The sequence below is a fragment of the Mesocricetus auratus genome, unplaced genomic scaffold, assembly GCF_017639785.1.
Source record: "Mesocricetus auratus isolate SY011 unplaced genomic scaffold, BCM_Maur_2.0 Super-Scaffold_100018, whole genome shotgun sequence".
Taxonomy (NCBI): Eukaryota; Metazoa; Chordata; class Mammalia; order Rodentia; family Cricetidae; genus Mesocricetus; species Mesocricetus auratus.
In genome coordinates, this window is record NW_024429199.1 from 23,978,119 (window position 1) to 24,001,075 (window position 22,957).

At 38.1% G+C, this 22,957-nt stretch overlaps 1 protein-coding gene across 8 annotated transcripts in view; it reads left to right on the forward strand.

Annotated features, from left to right (window-relative positions):
• Eya4 (EYA transcriptional coactivator and phosphatase 4) overlaps positions 1–15,568 on the forward strand; it is a 243,342-nt gene extending 227,774 nt beyond the window's left edge. For 5 of the 8 annotated variants that reach the window (XM_040728233.1, XM_040728234.1, XM_040728240.1 and 2 more), the window contains 6 exons: positions 2,513–2,571; positions 2,679–2,839; positions 5,213–5,327; positions 6,951–7,072; positions 8,853–8,953; positions 12,262–15,568. In XM_040728233.1, the coding sequence (XP_040584167.1) occupies positions 2,513–2,571; positions 2,679–2,839; positions 5,213–5,327; positions 6,951–7,072; positions 8,853–8,953; positions 12,262–12,342 (639 nt within the window). In that variant the 3' untranslated portion in view covers positions 12,343–15,568. Of the gene's footprint in view, positions 1–2,512; positions 2,572–2,678; positions 2,840–5,212; positions 5,328–6,950; positions 7,073–8,852; positions 8,954–8,992; positions 9,094–12,261 lie in introns of all 8 variants that reach the window. The other 3 variants (XM_040728232.1, XM_040728239.1, XM_040728236.1) reach the window with 1 other exon arrangement.
• Positions 15,569–22,957: the final 7,389 nt, after the last annotated feature.

Genomic DNA, 22,957 nt, shown 5'->3' on the forward strand with positions numbered 1-22,957 from the left:
AAAGAAGAAATACTTAGGTCATCTTGAGCTACTTCAGTGCCTCCATATTCTGGGGAGGAAATAGGTTTTCCAGCTGTCATGCTACTATTTAGATCACTTTAAAGTCCAGTGCAGCAGTTTGCTATACTTGCATCCAATTTTTTTGAGGTGCAATGCCTCCTTTCATTCCAGGGTAGCCTGCATCCTTCTCAACTACTTCTTTGTCAAAAAAAGGGGGGGGAGGAATAGCCATAGCTCAGGCAACCTCAATTCCTATTCCGTTCTTTTCTTCTCCCTCGAATCATGGCATCCACATCTTCCCACAACCCTCACCATCTGGGATATTAATTCATGTCACTATAACTTTTTTTTCAGGGACCTGAAATGATGTGACACTCCTACCAATTACTATCATTGTCTAGACGTCTGCCATGTATTTAAGAAGCAATTATTTTGCTTTGTAACTGGGAGTTGTCTTTGTTGTTGACTACTCATTTAACATGGTACTGGGCTATATAAAGACATTTTCAAACAAGTATGTGATGTATCTTGAGCATATTTCCCATTCCATATTCCCCCTTCCTTCAAGTTTTTAAGTTTCCCATTCAGTTTTTTCACTCCCCAGATTCTGGATTGTTTTCTGCCTCTAGGATATGTCTCTAAAATTCAGTGTATCAAGATTATCTCTCCAAGAACTGTCAGATGATTTCTAGTTAGAATAACTCTTCTCGGCTCTTACCTAGGAACATAGGTAGAGATTTATTAAAACATTATGAATCTCATAATCTATGTAAACTTTATAAACTATTAAAATAAGTATACCTAGATTTTTAAAAAGGTATTTTTGTTCTCATTTTATGTTTAAGGGTATTTTGCATGCACGCATGCATGTATGTGTGCCATGTGCATACATATAGCAGGACAGGGGGTTGTCAGCTGTCATGGGATTGCTAGGAACTAAACTGGGTTTTCTGGAAGAGCAACAAATGCCTTTCAATGCTGAGCCACCTGTCCTTCCCAAATACGTTTTGAAGTTACATTCCAAAATTTTACTCACTGAGCTTGCCACTTAGCTTTGTGTTTGTTTTATTGTTTATTTAGCTCACATTCATTTTCTTTACTTGGGAAAGGAAGTTATCTACATAACACACATGTGGAAGGCAGAGGACAATTTGGAGGAATCAGTTCTCTCCTTCCATTTTGTGGGCTCCTGGGTTCAAACGCAGGTCCTCAGGCTCAACAGCTTGCTCTTTACCTGCTGCTCAACCCTCGCCCTCCAGCTCTTTAAGTGAAAAATCTGAGTCAACTTTAATGGGATAAATATGTTCTGTGTGGAAGGCTGAAGACTGAACACTCAGTGTTTGGCTACAGATACTCCCAGGTCTGTAACAAATTTGAAATGGGGAGTCTTTCTTAACGTTGCCTATTTTCAAACTTGACTATTTTTAAATTGATTTTTGAATGGTAAGTGCTTACCTGCAGCATCGAAATCTGTGGGTATAAAACAAGCTAAAGGAAATATAAGAGACACAAAAGCTGGGGATGTAATTCAGTCGTGAAACACTTGCATAACTTATGCAAGACTGTAGCTTCACTCTCCTGCAAAACACACACACACACCACAAACACACACTTATTGATTTATTGTGGATTGTAATCATTTGTAACTCTTAATCGTGGATTTATTTCTCTTAGGGATAGGCATTTTAATCCTTACCAGCAAATTTCACCTTAAACCCTGTAATGTTTCACTGGAACTTTGCAGATCATTTAAACACAGAGCAGGACCTTTAGAACCTCAAAGAGCCCAGTTCTTACGTGGAAGCCACTATTTTAGAACCTCAAAGAGCCCAGTTCTTACGTGGAAGCCACTATTTTGCTTTAAGCAACCTCTAACTTGAAATCAGACCCAAAGTGGACATCCTTACTAAGTTTATTTTCCTTAGAATTTGTAGTGCATTTTGGTATGTAAGTCTTTACTGTTCTGCCTGTATTCGTTGAAATTTAAAAATGCTTTTAAAGCCTGACGAAGAGAGGATGTCAGCTTCTATGGCTACTAACTTTACTCTGTATCAGAAAACCATGACTTTCAGTAATATAACACCCCTCCCACTCTAGCAAAAAAAGCAGGAAGCCTTGGAAAGCTCACAGGACACCATGCTCTGAGGTCAAGACCCCTTTGCTGCCACCAGGCAAATAATAAATAATAGTGACTACTCGATGTGTTCAGACCCAAGGCACAGTGTGTGTATTCAGATTAGAGGGGACACTGATTTCAAAGATCCCAGAGCTCTTCATATCAATGATTTTAAGATTAAACTTGTTTTTTCAAAGCACTCCAAGTTTTCAGACTGCTCTATGTGGCCCTTCTGGATTTGGATCTGAGAAAGGAAGTGGTACAATTTCCCACACACAAGAAAACAAGCATTAGATGAAGGAATGGCTGGGCCCATGCTGCCATCTCGTGGCCATATAGTCCCCTGATAGACATGTTTGGGAGACTGGTAATGTCTTCTCTCTCCTTTTTCCCCAGGAATGTGATCAAGTTCACATAGATGATGTTTCCTCAGATGACAACGGTCAGGACCTAAGGTAAGCTATTCCTTATAGTCTTCCATTTCCTACAGAATTCAGCCGTGGAGTTTTGCACATGTAATTATTTCTTTTATTTCTTTTTTAATGTATTTTGGGTGTTGCAGTACCTACAGTTTTGCAACTGATGGCTTCCATGCAGCTGCAAGTAGTGCGAACCTTTGTTTGCCAACAGGTGTGAGAGGAGGAGTGGACTGGATGAGGAAGTTGGCTTTCCGTTACAGAAGAGTAAAGGAATTATATAACACCTACAAGAACAATGTCGGAGGTACGTGCAGCCGGTTCTGTCCAGTGTCAGCACCCTGGGTCTAGGTAGAATTCAAGTTGTAGTTTCATAATGGAGATTGGCTACTGGAAAACAAATCAGCTAAAGGCTCACACTGAAAAGTACTGAGCCTGAGTTTTTTCTTTCTTTGAATTACTAGGGGGAAATTGAATGCACCCCCGTGAAAAGACTCAGCATTTCTGTATGAAACCTCCTGTTCTATCAAGATTTCCAGCAGGATATTTACTTGGCTTCATTGCTAGTACTCTGTTATTATCAATGAAAAACAAATGAGGGAGGTGGTCAAGATGCCTTTGTAAAGCCAAAAGCCATGACAATCTCTCTCTCTCTCTCTCTCTCTCTCTCTCTCTCTCTCTCTCTCTCTCTCTCTCTCTCTCTCTCTCTCTCTCTCTCTCTCTCTCTGTCTCTCTCTCCCCTATCAGAATATACACACGGTGGTTTGTACAAGTTCAAAATGTGTTAAAGATCTATTTGATCTCTTTAAAGTTCACACATCATCTGACAATGTATCTTCCCACAGTGTAGTGATGTTTTATTCGAAGTGGGATTTAAAAGTTCTAATACTCCAGAGGTAGTGTCTAAATCACATTATACTTATCCATATAATTTGAGGCAGTATTGAAACCTTTAACCTCAAACCACAACCCTGGCTTTGCTTCTCCAAATGGGAAAAAAATGGATACTCCTTTATTGTTAGAATCAATGTTATGCCGACAGATTCCTAAGATTAGTTCCAAGGTTGATCGCATACAATTCTTCCCACAAGCTGATCGATTTTCTTTTAAAAGGAAATGTATTTGGGGAGGAAAAAACCAAAGTAGCCAGGAGAAAATGATATTTCTAAACACATGTAAACACATGTAGGCATTCTGTATGGTCACATGTATGCCATAGAATAAAATAAAATTTTCCTCCACAGAAAATACATTGCCCCTGTTCAATTTCAACTTGAGGATGGGGGCTATGTGTTTGCTTCCCAGTATTTTTAGCACTGAATTACATTAAGCCCTCTGTGAACACTGAGTAAGTGGTAAAAGCAGGCAGGATCACAGACTATGTGACCATTTTAACCAACATCAAGTTTTGTTTCCAAATAGATAACTGAGCCCTGATTTAATTCCTGGTTATATTTTGTAAATCATTCTAATGCTTTGCAAAAGACACTGTTGTAAAATAAAATTGATTTTGTAGGTAAAATCAATTGTAAATAATACATTTAACTTTTTAAAAAACTAAACATCCCTTTGAGAGGTCTGAAACATTTGTTATTTGTGTCTTTCCCCCATCTTACAGAGTAATGTTAAAATTACTTTAAAATTGAGAAGACTATTAATAAATAGTCTTGTATCCTAGGTACTTAAATAAATAATGTGGGAGTTAATTTTCTGAAACTTGTTAGCATTTTAACTGAAATGTGGAAAATGAGACTTTCTAGAAATTAAAAGTTTTAATTTTTAATAACTCCTATTTTAAGTGGTGTGTATTTGTGCCTAGTATCTGAAATACAATGAGTGAGAAATATTCCTATTGAATGGATATTTTTGTGATCTCGTTTTATCATGAAAGCATGGCTGTTTTGCTTTTCTCTTCTTTCTGTTTTTCTCCTTCCCTTCCTCCCTCCCTATCTTCCTTCCTTCATCCCTCCCTTCCTTCCTCTTTTTCTTTCTGACAGTGTTGGGGCCTCTTGCATGCTAATCATGTGATCCACCACTGGCAAATATCCCAACATCTCTGTAAGATAAAATTTAACATGCCTACGTCTTCTTCCCACCACTGTTTGTACTAGGATAGTACTCCTTGGCATTTTAAACATAGCTATTAATTTCCTTTTAAAACACAAAATATCATTAAGTGCAGACACTAGTTTACGAAGCATTGAAACAGCTGCACACTGATGCTGGCAATACTTTTCCAAATTGGGACTAAAATTATGAAGAGACAATATTTAAACAGCATATTTGTGTTCCTGGCTGGAGAGACCCCACTGCTCCTCCTGAACCAACATATGCCAACCTCATCAACGAACTCAGGCCTAGAAGTTGCTGAGCCTTCCAGCTATTGTCTTAGATTCCAGGCTCTGAGAGAGGGAAAAAAACTGGGGTCTGCTTTTCCTGTGTCATGTCTCTGAGTGTCTAGCCAAGTGTCTGACCCTAAGCGTTGTCAAGTAGGAATTCATTGAATGAATAGAGAATAATAAGTCCTGAAAAAATGAATACATGTTGATGTAAGTCTGTATCTCTTTATTTATGACACATCCAAAATAAAACTTGTTTACCGTAGAAGAAGAGATGCCAAATTCTACATTCCAGAGACAGTGTTTAACTCCTGACTGTACCTTGCGTTTTGCTGTTTCAGGACTCCTTGGCCCAGCCAAGAGGGATGCGTGGCTGCAATTAAGGGCAGAGATTGAAGGCCTAACAGATTCCTGGCTAACAAATGCACTTAAATCTTTATCAATTATTAGTACTAGGTAAGTGGGATTGTGACCATTCTTCTTCAATTATATGAAAATCCTGGGTCCAACAGCACAACAAAGAAAAACTGCTCCAATTCCTAGAAATTCACCACTCCAGTGATTTTCAGTGTGTGTGTGTGTGTGTGTGTGTGTGTGTGTGTGTGTGTATGTGTGTGTGTGTGTGTGTGTGTCATAACTACTATAATCCCATAGGATAGTCTTATAACTTGTCATGAGAAGGAATCAGTGCTGCGTTGGTAACAAAGTCCAAAGGATGATGATGAAATAAAAAGGGGACTTTTTGTAAAAAGACACGTGGCTTAGGTATATCAGATAATATGCACCACTTCAATATATCAGGGAAGCTCTTGAAAACCTCTAGCTTTTGCAGTGTTTTCATAAACTTGCTAAAATAGGTAACAAAGTTACAAATATTTCAAGTTGTTTTTCTACTTTGTACTGTCAGCAATAATTCAACCGTAGTGTAAGTTTTGGAAGTGATGGTTGATGGGTGAGATTAATGTTTCTTCTTTCTTATTCCATGGTTTTATTTCTGATATAGATGAACCAATAAATATGCAGTTAACCAATGTGTGGGTACCAGGCATTAAAAAGAGATGCTATCCAGACAGATATCATGTACATAAAAAATTTGCCTGAGTGAAAGAAGAGCCGAATATTTAGGACATGAAAGTAAATTCATGTGTCAAATGTGGCATGTGGTTCCTTCCTGGTGGCAAGATCAGAAACGTCAGAAAGTCCTTGTGGTGGGGGCTTGCACTTGGTTTCCTGTGTTGATTTGGGCAGACATGAGCTTTCTGTTCAGTTCGTGGTGTCACGTTCTAATGGAAATTCTGACAGACATGAAATCTCCAAGGTCCAGTTTGGTAGTGCCTGGAATTTGTTGTGTAGAAACTGCACAAAAGAGAAAACTGCCAAGAATTTAGCCTGAAGAGTCAAGCGTGAAACAAAATTGTCCATTGCAAATCTGCTTGAAATGTTGGGTCTAAAATGAGCTAAACTTTTAGTCTCTAGAAAGGTGAGCATCAGAGTGAATGTGTAAAAACCTCAGGAAGGGCATTAATTCTTCATGCAAGAATTGTCTGACCGATGAAGCTGCTTGTGCATGCAACTTCCAGCATCATGATGTCTGTAGCAGGGACACATCAGCCAGATGCCACGGACTCTGGCACACGGAAAACTTTGAAATCGCATACAATCATGGGCATTTCTCCAAGAATTAAACCAACAGCTCATTTATATGGTGTTTTTTATAAATGAACTTAAAGCCACCTCAAAATTACATGACCTTAAATGAATAAATAAATAGAAAAGAAAGGCCTGAGAAAATCAAGCCAACCACCAGTGACTGGGTAGCTAGGATGAGGCTTACTGAGTTAGCCACATATTTTAGCACTAACACATGTTGGAAATGTACACAAAACCCAAAAGCTGTAGGGGAAAAATTAATTGGTGAATTATGTGTCAGAGTGTCTGTTGGCTGATAGCACACTGGTGGTGAAGTCCTGAAAGAGGAGAATTCTTACAGAATTTAGAAACAGCAGGGGCAATTGTCACTCTTACTGATAGACGCTATTTACTACTAGAAAGCAAATCCATGCATTTCATTCCTGATAGGAGTAACTGTGTAAATGTCTTGGTAACGACAACGCAGCTGATCCCTGCTCTGGCGAAGGTCCTGCTCTACAGCCTAGGAGGTGCTTTTCCCATTGAGAACATTTACAGTGCGACTAAAATAGGTAAGGAAGCTATTTGAAATTCTGTACGAAATGTAGTTTCATCTGTGTTTGGGGCATTTCACTGATGTAGTTATATTTCTGCATGATTCTCTTTGAATCAATTTTTCATTAACATATCCAGAAAATTTAGGGATGCTTCAAATAACAAAAATCACATGTAATTGGTGTTGCATGTGTATATTTTATGAGAACGCTTAGCTAGTAACATGCTGAACTTAGTGTTTAGGCAATCCTAACTCATTCTGCACATTTTACACAGGATTCTAGCATACATTGTCTTAGTAAAGCATGCTACAGCCATAGTATGTAATTGTTCAATTAATATGAAATGGAATTACATCTTTGCATATTAAATAATACTGACCTAAGGTTAAAAATGAAAATACTATTTTGGCATCATTGGAAAGTCTCAGATTAATTCTGCCAGCAATCAAAACATAATTTCAGGAACAAGTGAAAATTTTTCATAAAACAGAATATGTAATTTTAGTATTCATTTCATGAGTGTCTGGGATATACATTTCTCCCCAGTACACAAATAACTACAGCCTGATTCTTGTGTAAAACACATCTATGGAGCCATCTTCATCTTCAAAATGCTTTGCAGAGTCTGACTTTTAATTATCATTTATAAACAAAACTTTACCAAGTTCTGCCATCTTGAGGGAGTTAAAGGAAGACATAATATATATCCCACTATCTGTGGAGAAAACTCCTGAGAGAATAGTTTGTGCCATGTGCCCCAAAGGGCAACAAAATTATCTGCTGGCACTTTGACAAGTTCAAAAATCCTAAAAACTTCCACCAACATAGCTAGACTTAGTTCTCGTAAAGGTTGCAGCCATTTGGGAAGACCAGTTAGGGAGAGTCAAACTTTCTTAAGTGTATGTCACATTGGCATGCATACCACGTACTGTGTCTATGAAGATACATACATACATACATTATACCCATAGGACTGACATATAGAATGTGATTTTTCTTTTTGATAACACAAATGATTTTGAATCCAACTAAACATTTCTTTTACTTAAAGGTTGATATTCTTCCCATTTGTTCCTTAAATTTAATGTAAAAAAGTAATTATTTTCCCTTGTCACTAGTAATTTTTGTTTTAGCGTTCTGACCTAGAGATCAAGAAAGAAAAATGGCAAAAGTAGTGATGGCTGCACAATCATTCTTACAATGGAATTCAGGAAAAGATAAAACATGAACAAGATGTCCACAGCAATACCTCAGTGTGTAGTCAGCAAATCTGCTGCAGTCACTGCTGTGGTCATTCAGACAGCATGCTTGATATAATTAATCTGACTCTATATGCTCTCACATACTTTTTTAAAGGAGTCATTTATCAAGGTAAATCTTTTAGTATTTCCTCTTTCCTTTGAGACGAGACTTCAATTTTCCCCAACTGACTTGCCTATTCAAAAGATAAATGTGATAACATTGGTTCTTAGAATCAAACAAATGCTGTAGAAACTTCTATTTGCCTATAAAAGTTGTTTCCCTGCTCTTTCAGTGGAGTTAGAAACACACTAACATTTTATCAAGGTCAAATTCTTAAGCCTACTGTCTTTCTTAGAATATCAAAAGCGTGTGTTTAATAATCCAAAATTAAAAGCAAACTTAGTTAAATGAGTGTGTTGATTTGTAAATGCAAAGGTCATAAGGTAATAACCTCACTCCAATATTGTTCAAGAGACATTAATCTAACACTTTGTGAATCTCCAGGTTAATGGGTACCATGGCCAGAGGAATAAGCAATGCATTGTTTTTTCAGGCAAGGAAAGCTGTTTTGAACGTATAGTGTCCAGATTTGGCACTAACATAACTTATGTTGTGATTGGAGATGGCCGAGATGAGGAGCATGCCGCTAAGCAGGTAATTTCGCTCTGAACTTTTATCTCATTTATCTTCCAGGAAAAGAAAGTTGCTTTGAACGAATAATGCAAAGGTTTGGCAGAAAAGTAGTATATGTTGTAATTGGGGATGGTGTAGAAGAAGAGCAGGCAGCGAAAAAGGTAACCTGTCTCAAACAATGTTGGTGTGATACTTCTAGTGCAAGCCTTTTTGTTTGCGTCCTTGTAGTTTGGCCCAATGGCAGCTTGACAAGTGATTGACTTTCATAGATGCAAATCAGTAAGAGCATGAGAGTCAATGTTGACCTGCAAATAAACCATTTGGAGTCTAGCATTTTATGCCTGAGATTTGATAGGACATACAGGATAATTTATTGATATTTATTCAAATGTGTGTAAATATATAAAATGTATTCATACATTTAGAACATATATTTAACACACAAACAGTGCACACAGAGATGGATTGGAAAAAACTCATGAAATTTACCAGATGAAGAAATTTAACAAGCTCATAGTACAGTCAGAGAGGGTAGCCCATGACTCTCAAATGCCACATGTTCCCTGTGAGTGCCTGGAGACAGATGGGTTCCTTGATAATATATGCTGAAAACAGACTTGATAACTAAAGGAGAACTTGTAGCAGGCCTTAAACAGCATGGTTGGAATGGATGTATTGGTCATACTTTCTATGCCAACTTGTCTTAGAGTCTTACTGGCAATGTTCCTCCCATCTAGAAGTTTTTCACATGTTTCAGTTGGATTTAAGTGCCAAGCAGCTGACTTTCAGCATACAGAGATATCAAGACCCTACTGACTTAAATAAGTTTTTTTTTTTATTGGATGCATATTTCTGATGAGGAACCAGGGTAGTTGTAATCACCAAGTGACTGATTCAGCATCAGAAGAGGAATGATAAGAGGTTTGTTCTCCATACCAAACAACATTAACCTGTGCCCTCTACTTTGCTGAAGGGCATCAAAATCAAAGAAACTGTGACATTTTAGCTTATAAAAAGAATGTTATAATTCTCATCTATGGGCAGTCTAAATCACTTTCGAATGAAGCCTCCACTAGACATACATCACAATGTAGACCCAATTTATGTTTTCTATAGAAGAATCAGAATAAAAGGTTCCATAGAAGAGTTTATGAGCATAACAGAAAGATAAATGATTAATGTGTCCAGTCAATTCAAACCCAGCAAATTGAAGGATGGGAAGCGTTCTGCTTCAGAGGGTTTGCAGGCATCATTGGCATCTGTCCCCTAGATGCCTTGTGCTTTCCCATTCTTTTACGAGAGCTGGTGACATGGAACTCCCTGAGTGTTAATTAGCAGTGGCTGTGACTCAAGACACTGGTCCCAAGGACATTCTGTGTAAGATCAGCCGCACAGCCTCAAACAACCCCACCTGCCCTGCTGCCTGCTGTTTGAAGTGTCATACACAGTTGCCATCTTTTCTGGAGTTTATGATGCCTATCTTAGGGGAGTTTATGGTTTTGATTTTCCATGTTGGCACCATTATCACATATAGCAAACAACAGACTTTTTGGCAAACACAAGTATGTTTTTAGCCTATTTGAAATTGATTTATCTCTGGGTCGAAACTAATAAAGCTCACATTTCCAAGCCAATAACAATGTGTGCCTTTCAGAATTAAGATTTATCAAGTCCACTTTAGTAATCCACACTAGGAATTGTAGATTATGGAGATACCCTCTGCTTTGCAGCTGCAGGGTCAAAGAGCTTGACTCCAAATGGATCAAAACTTTGGATAGAATGCTATTTTCAAATGGTTGTTTAAGTAGGCACAGTTTGGGTGATGGGTGAAAGCTGTGATTCTATTTGGAAACACAGGTGGCTGGTTTCCCTAGTACCAAGAATGCATGCTTTCCTTTGAATGTAGGAGTAATCGCATGTACAAACATACTGAGTACTGTTTTATAATTACAAATAGATCTGAGCTGAAATGAAAAATGCTACACTTCTCAAAATTCTTTGCTCTAGTTAAACTGAAACCTGTGTTTATGAAATTCAAGGGGGATGTCAAATCTTAGCAATAAGAATGATAACTGCACTCTCATCTATACAAAATGTATACTTTAATTTTTCTAGATGCCACATTCAAAAAGAAAAAGAAACAAGTTGAGTCAACTTAAGTAATGTCTGTTAATTGGCCCAAACTGTCCCAAATATTATATATCAATACATAGTCTATATAAGAATTATTGGCATGATGTCTATATTCCTGTGTTGGCATTAGTCTCATTTTGAAATTCAGAATGTATTTTTGATCGACCTAAACATATTTAATTATGCATGATCATGTGTGGTTGGTGTATACCATACTGAGCAGCAAAGAATATGTAAAGGTAGTGATTATAATAAAGTTTCATGCTAAAGAAAGATATTTTTCAATATATGTATATATATATTTCCACTGCATACAAGACTACATCCCATTCACATTATGTCCTAGATGTTTTAAGTTCAAGCTAACAAATAATTCTATTATTTTGTAATTTACTATACTACACTTTTTATTATCATTATTTCCAATGAAGTGTCCTCAGATATTATTTCCAATCAGTCTCCTCTGTAAACCCTGAATGACACATCTATATTGAAAACATATATCCCTGGAGAGCCACAAGCCAATATACCATCTAAGAGTTCTCTATCCACATGGGGATGGCATGTCCTCATTAAAACTAAGTTTATGTCCTTTCCCTTTCAATCTTGTACTAGTGAAATAAACCAAGCCATCAACTGGCTTAAGTTATTAGTTATCCTAGACAAGTATTATTGAATATTATCAATTATAATATTTAGTCCCGACCCAAATTGTTTGTTGCATAGGTAGGAAATCACTTTTTTTTCCTCTCAAATTGTCAAAGGCCTGTGAGTTTAGAAAGATAATAGTCTAATTTTGCCTTATTTTTAACCAAGAAATCAACGTTCAAAAGTGGTGTGTTGATAGTTTTGTCCCTCATCCTTGCGGGATTTCTATGCCATCTTGCTTTCTCCAATATTGACCTTGGTAATGCTAATTTGCAGAGCAGAGATTAAATCGTGCAGGAAACTCCGTATTGGCTGTTATATGTTAAAGTCCAGTTCAGATCTATTTCTCGGTTCCTTAGAAAGTTCCGCATTGGTACTAGCAGACCTCCACCTGTGGGTATCCCTCTATTAAACACCCTCCCTTGAATTTGGATGAAAACTACTTCCTTGTGTGTGCTGCTGTCTCCATGGGATGATGGTTATGATCTGTCTCCATTCTTCATTCCTACCCTCTCCCTTCATCCTCTCTCCTTGTCTTGACTACACAGCACAACATGCCCTTTTGGAGGATATCAAGCCACTCGGACCTCTTGGCTCTACATCAAGCACTGGAATTAGAGTATTTGTAACTGTATTCTCTAGATGGGGATCCATTTTTTTTATATTTCAAGTACACTGAATTTTTATGTGTGATCCAATGCCGCTGGCTTCTTCTACACATATAAATGGTCTTAAAGGATGAAATCAAACTTGGAATGAAAACTCCAGAGTGAAGAATTCAGGTTGCTGAATGGAATTAAACTTTAGTGCTACAGCAAGGAAACTCTATGGTCTTATTATCTTTACAATACTTTCATGGTTTAAAAAAATCTGTGGAGGTTGCTGACACACACCAAATGAGTCCTAACTGGAATTAACAGCTTTAGTAAAGAACTCAAACCCTCCCGAACAACAGCACCTGTTCTGCCTCTGACAAGGTGATCGAAAACATTCCTCAAAATGGGAGTTCTTCTCAACCCTGAGGTTTGAATCTGACTTTTAGCCTACCTAGCCCAGAAAATCTGAATCTGAATGCACTCAGACTGTATAATGACAGTCCTATCTAGACCTGTAATTTGTGTAAATTATTGATGGAAATAATTTACTGTGACTTTATTAGCAGCTGAATCTGAAAGTGGATGCAATTTTTCTTTTATTTGTCGGGGTGGGAAGAGGGCTGGGGAAATGGGAATATAATATTGTCTCTTTTTTAAGTTTGGCAGAGAGAATGTTCATACTGATGTGTTGTGCCTTAAAGACAAGACAGCATTTGTGTGTTACAGTGTAACTTTGGTTAAAGTCTCTGTAGATAATGAAAGACAAAAACAAACAAACTAAAAAAAAAACAAACCTACAAGCAAATCAAAAACCTTTGTAATAATTCTTCACATGACCAAATTTAAAATTTATAAGCTATCACTTTAATACTGAATCGAAAGCAAACTGAGCATTTTTTTAGAATGAGAAATAAACAATAATAATACAACAAAGGGTTCTGAATGATTCCAGTAATCAATAAGAGTCAGCTATCTGAACAAGCAATCAAAAGCAAAAGGTTTGGGAAACAGTGGGTTCTTTGTTTAGAAAGTGAAATATATGTTGGAGTCTCAAGTATCCTTTCTTACAGTTTTCTGGAAGAAAACTAAGAGCCATATTCATGTCAGTTTTCCCAATTTTAGTTTAAGATTCTCGTTATATATAAATTGCCTAGAGGAAGATATTATGGTGCAAATTATTAGCAAATATTATTCAAGTCATTTTTAGAATATGCTATGAATATAGTTTTAAACACACACTGAGTAGACACAACAAAGTACATTTGTCTTCCATGCCATTGCAAAAGCAAGTACCATCAGTGATAAAAGGCAGGTATACCAGATAGTTGCCAAGGGGAAAAACACTGAGTCTGTGAAATTTCTTTTATATAATATTATCACAAATTAATTATCAAACAAGCTAGATCTTGACAGCATCACCAGATCTCAACAGTAAAAGTGATTAGCTCTCCTTGGAACACATTAGTCCAGGGTCTCCCCATTTACAGACAGGAATATGTTGGTGTCCTTTTAATATGATCGCTGAACAATTCCTGCATTCAATTGCTGGGAGAGCCTGCCATCATTGCGTCTGCATGTCTTTTTGTTTTATTGATGTATAGCCCATGTTGGTAACATGATATAGATTCTCTCATTGGTTATGACATGGTTTGCCTCATGGACATTTAAGACTTTAAGAAGTAAAGTATTCTAATGTTATGAATACCTGAAGCTCTATGTTCTGAATGGCATCAGATGAACCCAAGATTCCAGCAGTTAGTCAGTGCCCCTAATCTGAGGCTGGTTTATGATAGACCATCACCTGAGACTTCTGCAGTTTAAGTAAGACCAATACTTTCCTCTAGAGAGCATTTGATAAGGCCCTGTTTAGGGTAGAAAAATAATGAGATAATTCTGCATAAGACAGAGACTCCCTACATGATCCTTACTTTTTACATGTTGTGGCTTTTGGTTACCCTTTCCCATAATGCTACCGTGGCAAATTATGACTGGAATATTTTAATCCTAATAATATTAATAATGTAATAATTTTACACTTCTGCTGGTCTTCAGCTTCATATGGTTAAAAGGTTAAAGACTATTTTTTTATTACCAGTACTCATTTGTGCACTTAAACCCTAAATTTTTATTACTATGACTAAAACAAAGTTCATTGGGCACACAGCCAGTCTCTTCGTGGAATGACTTATGGCCCTGCATCAAGAGTAATGTTTCATTTTGAAATCTGATGAACAAGGCTTCAACACAGCTCCACTTAAGGGTCAGACAGACTCACCTTTTGCAAAGAATACAAGGGCTGGCTGCTGGTATCCTCCACGATACTTCTCATGCATCTCCCCCCCCCACACTGTCCTGCAAATATGTGTATAGGGGAGACAGCTAGTATAACACCTACAAGTGAGGTTGATGGAAAACAGATTGTCTACCCAACATAGCAATGGTGGCAGTCAAAAAGTCAGCCATGGGTCCTGCTTGGTCATGTGACTTCGAGTGGGTTCAAAGTACAACTCTTCCCTTCCCACCTTAGGATAGAAACATCCTCTTTCTTCCTGAAAAAAAAAAAACAAAACAAAACATCAGCCAACCAGCAATAAAGAAAACCAGTCCCATAGGCAGTTCCTACATTCTGTTTTTATGTAGAATATTGTGCCTTGTTGTAAATGAGTCTGAAAACTGTTCTCCAATTCAAATGGGGTTTGGGCTATTACATACTCATATTAGAAAAAAATAACTGCTTTATATTGCACCTTAAAAATATCAAGACCCTATAACTTGAGTAATAAAATAGATGGCCTGACTACAAATATCATAGCATATATTTAAGATGATAAAACCTTGAGGAAATGTGTCAATCCAATTCAGAGGTTAAAAAAATAAGATTTTAAGATTGTATGATCTGTGCACAAAAATAGGTACTGTCTGGTGAGCGAAGATCAAAATAGCTTCAACTGCATGCCCTACTGTGAAGTTTTAATGAAGCCTACTTGTTTGTGACAAACCTACATTCTCAGCAAATATGGTGTTTAGTATTTCTTTTCAACACAAACATAAGCCATCATGAGCCAAAGTTGCATTTTGACTCCAAATTATGGTGGTGTTGTAGGGATCTCACAGTCAGAGTCAAGGGTTTCTGTTATGTATTAGTAAAGTTATAGATTATTGGAGCCTACATAATTTAAAGAAATGTAAATTAATATTAAAAGCTTGTAAAAAATATGTACATCTTTACTATTTCTCAATAAATACCTTTGCAACTGTTTTCACTTTCTTTGTGCTTCCATTTTGTAGAGTTTTTAATGTGCATATATTGATTGATTCTAAATCATGTGAAATTAATATTTAAGTCTCAGAATATAGTGTTCCTTTTTTCTGCCTATGCTGAAGAGTTTTCCTTGAAGACAGACTGAATTATAACACAGCAAATTTCACTAATGAGCATTGTAATATGCTGGCTTCTGAAAATGTAAGTTACATGTAGGAATCTTCATTCTTTCAAGTATAATCATAATACAGCCACAATATTTTAGCAATATGGTAATGTCTATTAGATTTGTATACATTTGTTATATTTACTTATTGTGTCTGAATGTGTGTGGGTGTACACATGTCATGTCTCACATATACATGGGAAGGTCAGACAACAACATGTGGGAGTCTGTTTCACGATGTGAGTTTGAAATCAGGCTGCAAGGTTGTCCCTTAACCTGCTTTGTCATCTTGCCAGCCCATAATAGAATATTAAAATTTAGATGAGCATGACCATAAACTTATAATATATGGCTCTCTGTTATCAGTATCCTCCAAGAGAACAGAAGCGTATTTTCATGAAATTAATTTAGCAGTTTGTATCACATTATGGTACTAATTTCTTCACAAGGACATTATTTACACAATGATCAGAAGCAAATTTCTTTTTTTTATTTTTTATTATTTTAATTTTAAATAGCTTGTTTTACATGTCAATCCCAGTCCCCTCTCCCTCTCCTCCTCCCGCATCTCCCACCATCCCCCCCCAGCCTCCCACCCTATTGCCAATTCCTTCCACATAGGGGATATCCAGAGTCTGTCATTTCACTCAGGGCAGGGTCCAGGCACTCCCCTAAGAGTCCAGGCTGAGAGAGCATCCCTCTTTGTGTTATGGACACACAATGTCTGTTTGTATTCCAGGGATAAACACTGATCTACTGCTCAGGGCCCCATAGGTTGCCCAGGCCTCCTCACTGACTCTCACATTCGGGGGGTCTGGATCAGTCCCATGCTGGCCTCCCAGCTGTCGGTCTGGGGTCCAAGAGCTCTCCCCTGTTCAGATCAGCTGTCTCTGCTTTTACCCATTTACAACTTTAAAAAAAACTTTCAAGTTAATAAAATTTAGAGGAAATTATGTGACCATATTCTAGCAAACCTTATACTGTGCCAAAGACCATTAGGGCCTACAGAACACAATAGATGGGCCTCAAATAATTGGCTAGATGAATCTCTTTATGTTCTTTCACATCTAATTACCTCTGAAAGGTGGATTTTTGAGAAGTATTAAATTTCCTTTCCCCTGAGCTACAAACAAGCATGTCTCCTTTGTCCATTCAGTGTACCTACCTGGATGAACGAGTCACATGAATTCACCCAAGCCAGAGCGTGCACTTCTATGCCAGCCACACCTCATCTCTCCACAATTACCACCCAGGCATGACCATCATCCTTGTCCACTTGCATCCCAATTAGCCTCTAGTTGACTATCTGCTTGGGCCTCACACCCCTTTAGTACCTGCCATTACAGCAGATAGGGAAATCCTTTAGATTAGAACCTGCTCCTCTGCTCCAAGAAGTGTCTACCAATTGCCTTTGCATCTGATTCAACATAAGCACCATTGTGCTTAAGACTTAGAAAGCCTACATGAATGATCTGGTGACGTAAGTAGTTCATCTTTGTCTTCCACCATCCTCTGGCTAATTTCTTATGGCTGAATATTTGTAATTTTGTCTCACACTGGGAACCAACTTCATCAGAGACTTGTCTCCAGTATGGTTCCTTCTTCTGTCCTTTGCCCAGACATCTTCACTGCTTATGCCTAGTACTCCTTCAGCTCTTTCCCCAAAACTATCTAGCGACTAACAAGTTCTGATCTCTAAAATTAGATGTGTCCCCACTTCTTTGTATTAAATAATATTAATTCTTTGCTTTATTTAACTTTATATATATATTTTATTCACCTTTAATATGGTGCTGTTTGACCATGACAAGGTGTGCTCTGTAAAGCAACAGATTTTCCTGTTTTACTCATTTCTGCAAAACAAGCATCTATGAAGATTACTGGCACATAGGAGGAACTATGGCACATTGTAGATCGATGATCTATTGGCACATAGCAGGAATTTAAGAAGTGTTTGTGGGGTGGACGGCTAAACCACGGAACATGTGTACAATCACCATCTAAAATTAACATGGTTTCCAATGATGTATGATCTGAAGGGGGGTGAGACTACATACAGGTAAGTTGGATGAGACCATGTAAGACCTTACAGCATATTGGAGTTCTTGGTAACCTAATGTTATATAAAAATATCAAACAATAATAGATGTAGCAATAATATGTTTCAATAGTATATTTGAAAAGTGGTTGTACATGAACTGAGAATGCCCTGCTGGGTTAAAAACAAGTTTCTAATGGTTCATAAATTTCTTCCTTAGTTTTCTTATTCTGTTTTGTTTGTTTGTTTGGGGTGCTTGTTCACATTTTGTGACAGGTGGGAGATGCTGTTACCCAGATTAACCTACAACTCACTTTGTGTTTCAGATTGGCCTCAAACTTGTGACAATCCTCTAGCCTCAGCCTCCTAAGTACTGGGATTATAGGTAAAAGCCACCACATTAACTTAAAATGTATTAACTTTAACATGATATACAAAATCATTGGGCTTGGTTGAATTACAGTTCATAAAGAAGTAAAGTCATGCACAAAACACATCTCTCTGCAAGTTGTGTGATTCATAATTCTGAATCCTTGAAATAACATGTTTTAACAGAGTTTTATATACATAAAATCTATTTTGATTGTGTCAACCTCACTTCAATTGTCCCATACTCCAATTGCGCCCAGAACCCCTGCATCACGCCCCCTACCACTGAGTTCAATTAGTCATGCCCATATGCGCATGGCTATGGGAGCATCTACTAGAGCACTGGCAACCTTCCAGGGTTCACAACCGTAAAGAAAACCGACTCTCCCTTCCCCAGCAGCTATCAGCTACCAATATCTCCCCAGTCAGGGGTGGGTCCTCCCAAGCACCTCCCTCTTCTGTACTTGAAATTTGTTTCTATGGAAGTCTTGTAATCCTGTGAGTTTGTGATTACAATGGCCACATCACATCCAGAAGTTTTTCTAAAGACTCTTTCCACCCCTTCTTCCATAATGTTCCCTGGGCAGTGGTGTGTGTGATACAGATGTCAAATTTATGACTGAACACTCACAGTCACTTATTCTCAACACTTGGACCCATTATGAGGCTTTGCATTAGCTATTGCCCAAGGCAAAAGAAGCTTCTCTGACCATGGTTGAGAGAAGCATAGATCAATAGGTATAAACGTAAATGTGTATATGGCAATTTGTCAACAGGACAATTGGGAAAAAAAACAGTTTTAAGTTCCTCTTGGGGTCTATGTCCTTCTTAGCCAAGAACTACAAAAGACTTTGATCAGCTATGCAGAGCACTGTCTCATTGACTATCAGGACTCTTGTGTCTTTGTCATGTATCTTTGATTTTTTTTATGTCTGGCAGCTGCTCATTAATATTAATTGATTTCTCCAGTAAAGTCCCAATAAATATGTGAAATGGAAAAAGTGTACACTGAAGGGAAGTGGAGAAATCACCAAGTAACTCTGTTTCTATAAAATTGTGGCAGAAACTCCACAGAGTCTGTAATTTCGAAGCCCTACACAGTTTACTGGGAGACTTAAGATAGTGAGTGGCCCAGGAGGTCCGACGGTAAGTGGAAGGTGCATGGTGAATTGCTTTGTAGATAATGCCTACCCAACCTTGAAAGGGAAACTTCCTAGCGAAAATGATTCAAGGACAAAATAAAGGTGGGGGAGGGTGGCATGACTGGAAGCATCTAGACAAAGTGAGAAACTCATGAGAGAAAGCGGTGGATGTGGAAAGAGAGAAGAGTATGGTTATGGTAGAGAATTATAAAGAATCCCTCTTACTGGGACACTGGATGAAAGGGAATAGTAAAACATGAGACTCAGATACAAAGAAAGTTAGAATGAGGGGATTTTCAATACAGAGCTAATTTTATCCTGGATGAGGAGGACTGAGAGAGATAGAGGGTGTATGTGTCCGGGTTGACTTATATAAGTTTTCCTGGCCACACCATAAAGATTGTGGGTCCTAAGAGGATAACAGAACCCCAAATATTATTGATTGCTGAATAAGATGATGGCCACAAATGTGGAAAGAAGGAAATGGATTCAAGGAAATTAAACTGCCAATCGTAATTAAGTCCTGGCAACCATTGTTGCTTCTCCTCCTAGCCTGAGGCATAGACATCCTGACCTCTGGGTTTCTGCTTGGGCAGCTTGATAGATAGCAATACAGCTTCCAAGAGATCAGAAACACAAAAGGAAACAAGATTCTGGTTGAGGTTTTTGTTAGGGTTGACTGCTTCCCTCTGCCTGGAGATGTCTGGAGTTGAGAAGTGTTCGTCTGGAAAAAGCCACCGAGTTGCAAAGCAGGGTTGTTCGATGAGTTTGAAACTGCAGCAATTTCCTGGTTGTTTTTAAATGCTTTGCCAGATCATGGCTAAATCACTATGAAAGCTTTAAGTAAAATCTGAAATAATTTAATGAAATCACATCAATTATATGGAGAAACATAGCTTAGGGAGTAAACTCTGTGTCCAAACCTGGCAGCCTGAGTTTAATACCCAGGACCCACATGGTAGGAGAGAAATGATTGTCACAAGTTGCCCTCTGACCTCTACAGTCTTGCCATGGCCTAAGCACACACACACACACACACACACACACACACACTAATTTTAAAACATCTGCTATTTGTATAAACGTGGGTCATCATGGTAGAAAGTCTAGGAACTAGGAATAATGCCAACAATGTATTGTGTGGGGGTGGGTGGGAAGGGCATCATGGGAAATTGTTTAGGGTCTCCAGTTGATTTAACATGTTTTTGTGTCCTCTGCTGGACTACAGTTTACAAAAAGATAGAGCAGTGTGTAATATGACTGGATTTATAGCCTGAAGGAATTCTCATACTCTATGAACCTTTACTTCGGGGACTTACACATATAAGGCTTTGCCAGCTTACGTCTGCCTGGAGACAACTATAACACTAATTTATTTGGCAAAGAAATAAAACATTAGCAAAAATCTCCACAACAGAATGACAGATGATTTAGTCACTTAGACAAACTAATGTATTCAAAAATATGGTGACCATTAAAATAAAAGTTATGATGAAATAAATTATTTTATGAGCGTAGGCAGTAATCTCCGGTACGTGGACAGAAAGTAAAATGAATGCCAAACACACACCTGTAAAATCACCAGGTTTAGGTTGTTAAATTACTTCTCCATCAGTTATGGGAATAGTTAAGAAGTAGGATGGGAGACACCAGAGACACACAGTACTGTGGGAAAATGGTAGAGTGATATATTTTTTTAATGTGGTTGAGATCTTTGTTAACGGCAAATGAGAATCTACCAATTTTCCAGAAGAAACCAGCCCAAACTTGACTGTGCGTGTCACTGCTACACTTGACTCAAGAATTGAGTTTATTTTTCATAGGTTAATATACAAATAATGTGTTTCACCATGGCACCATCATTGGGTGTGTCTTTACATTTTTGTCATTGTTCCCCTCCCTTACTGCTTTCCTAAGGGCACCTTACCCCACTCCAGCTGGTTCCCTTTCTGGCCTCAACTAGTTCCAACTTCTCATTTCTTGTCACATATAAAAATAGGTGGTAAAAATATGTCTCTGCCAAGATGAGGCACAGACGATGCCCTCTGTGTCTTATCTATCCTTGAAGCTTTTGTTGCTTTTCTTGTTTTCCTTATCTGATGCCAACAGTATCTTCTAGTTAGAGACTTGGTAGCACTGTAACAATGCCCTGAACAGGAGAATGTAGGGGTGGTCAGGCCATGATTGAGCTACCAGCTTGGAACCACATGTGGAATGAATGTTCTAAAGAGAGGAGATGGAAGATGCCAGCACGAGAAGGGACTACCATATATTACCTAATTTCATTTTCCATCACTGAGAACCCATCATTCTGGGTTGTTATTTTTACTGTATATTTGAAATGGCTTCCTACAGTCATTTGGTTTAAGGACGATGTAGACAGAGATGATAAGTCAATTAGATGCATATGGTCTGGACAGCAGCATTAGGCTCCATGCTTCTGCTTGGCCATTTGCTACAACCAAGTTGTTTGGAACTTGTAGAGTTATGATCTGCAGAAAAGTACAATCAACAGCAGGTGATAGTCAAGCTACAGAGTTGACAGAACCCTTCTCAACATAGACAGAAATATCTTCCAGAACACACTCATGCTGCCAAATAGGTAGAAAGCTTACCTTTGTGGTGGGGATGATGACTTGACCTGGGAATTTCAGTGACCCACTCTCTATATGAAGACTCAGGAAATGACTGCCCCATTAAAGCTTCTGCAATAATTTGCACTGAGGTTAGAACACATTTTCCAGATGTCTCTTTTCAAACCACCTTTTCTTGCTATAACACACATGGCAGCAACTGTTAGCACAACCAGTTCATGGGTGTCCTAGACTGAACTTCTGGGCGAGAGTAAGGAGATATAATGGCTGTGAGTATAGAGGTACTCAGGAATCACCAAGTCTTCTTGGAGTATTTGGATGGAAGGTTCTCAGATTTCCCTACAGAGTAAGAGACGTTTTCAGGAAAACAACAAAAACCTAAGCTGGTTTCATGTTTGCTGAAATTCTCTGATGTACACGTCTGTTTTACTTTTGGTAAGCCAAAAACAAGCATCACTACCTCTTTGTAAATATAATTTGTTTTACTATCATAACCATTATGTATATCACCCATGGCACTAACGTAACTTCATCTGTGCCACTGCCATCACCACCCTATTGCTCATGCAAAGTTAAAGCTACCCACTGAGGTTCTGAACAGATGGCTCAGTGGTTAGGAGCACTTTCTGCTCATCCAGGGAACCCAAATTAGGTCCCCAGCACCGACAAAGGTGTTTCATAACCATGTATAACTCTAGTTCCAAAGGATAAATGTACTCTTCTGACCTCCAAGAACACCATATGTACAGATGGCACACATACATACATACCTGTAGGCAGAACACTACCCATGAACCTAAATGACAAAGAACACTTACCCACTGAATACTGAGCTTCCATGAACTCTACTGCTGCTCTCAAACTGCTCCCTGTCCCTCACACAGTGTGTATTGTCTTGTTCTTATTTCATTCAAAAAACTGATCTTAAACCCTTAGACTGTGTAAGTTTCTTTGCATTAGAAGACTCAATTGTATTTCCTTGTATGGGAACAATAGCATTCAGTTTATCTGTTTATCCACTGATGGGCTTCTACATTTTGTCCCTTACAGACAATGTGCTTTGAGTATAATTATATA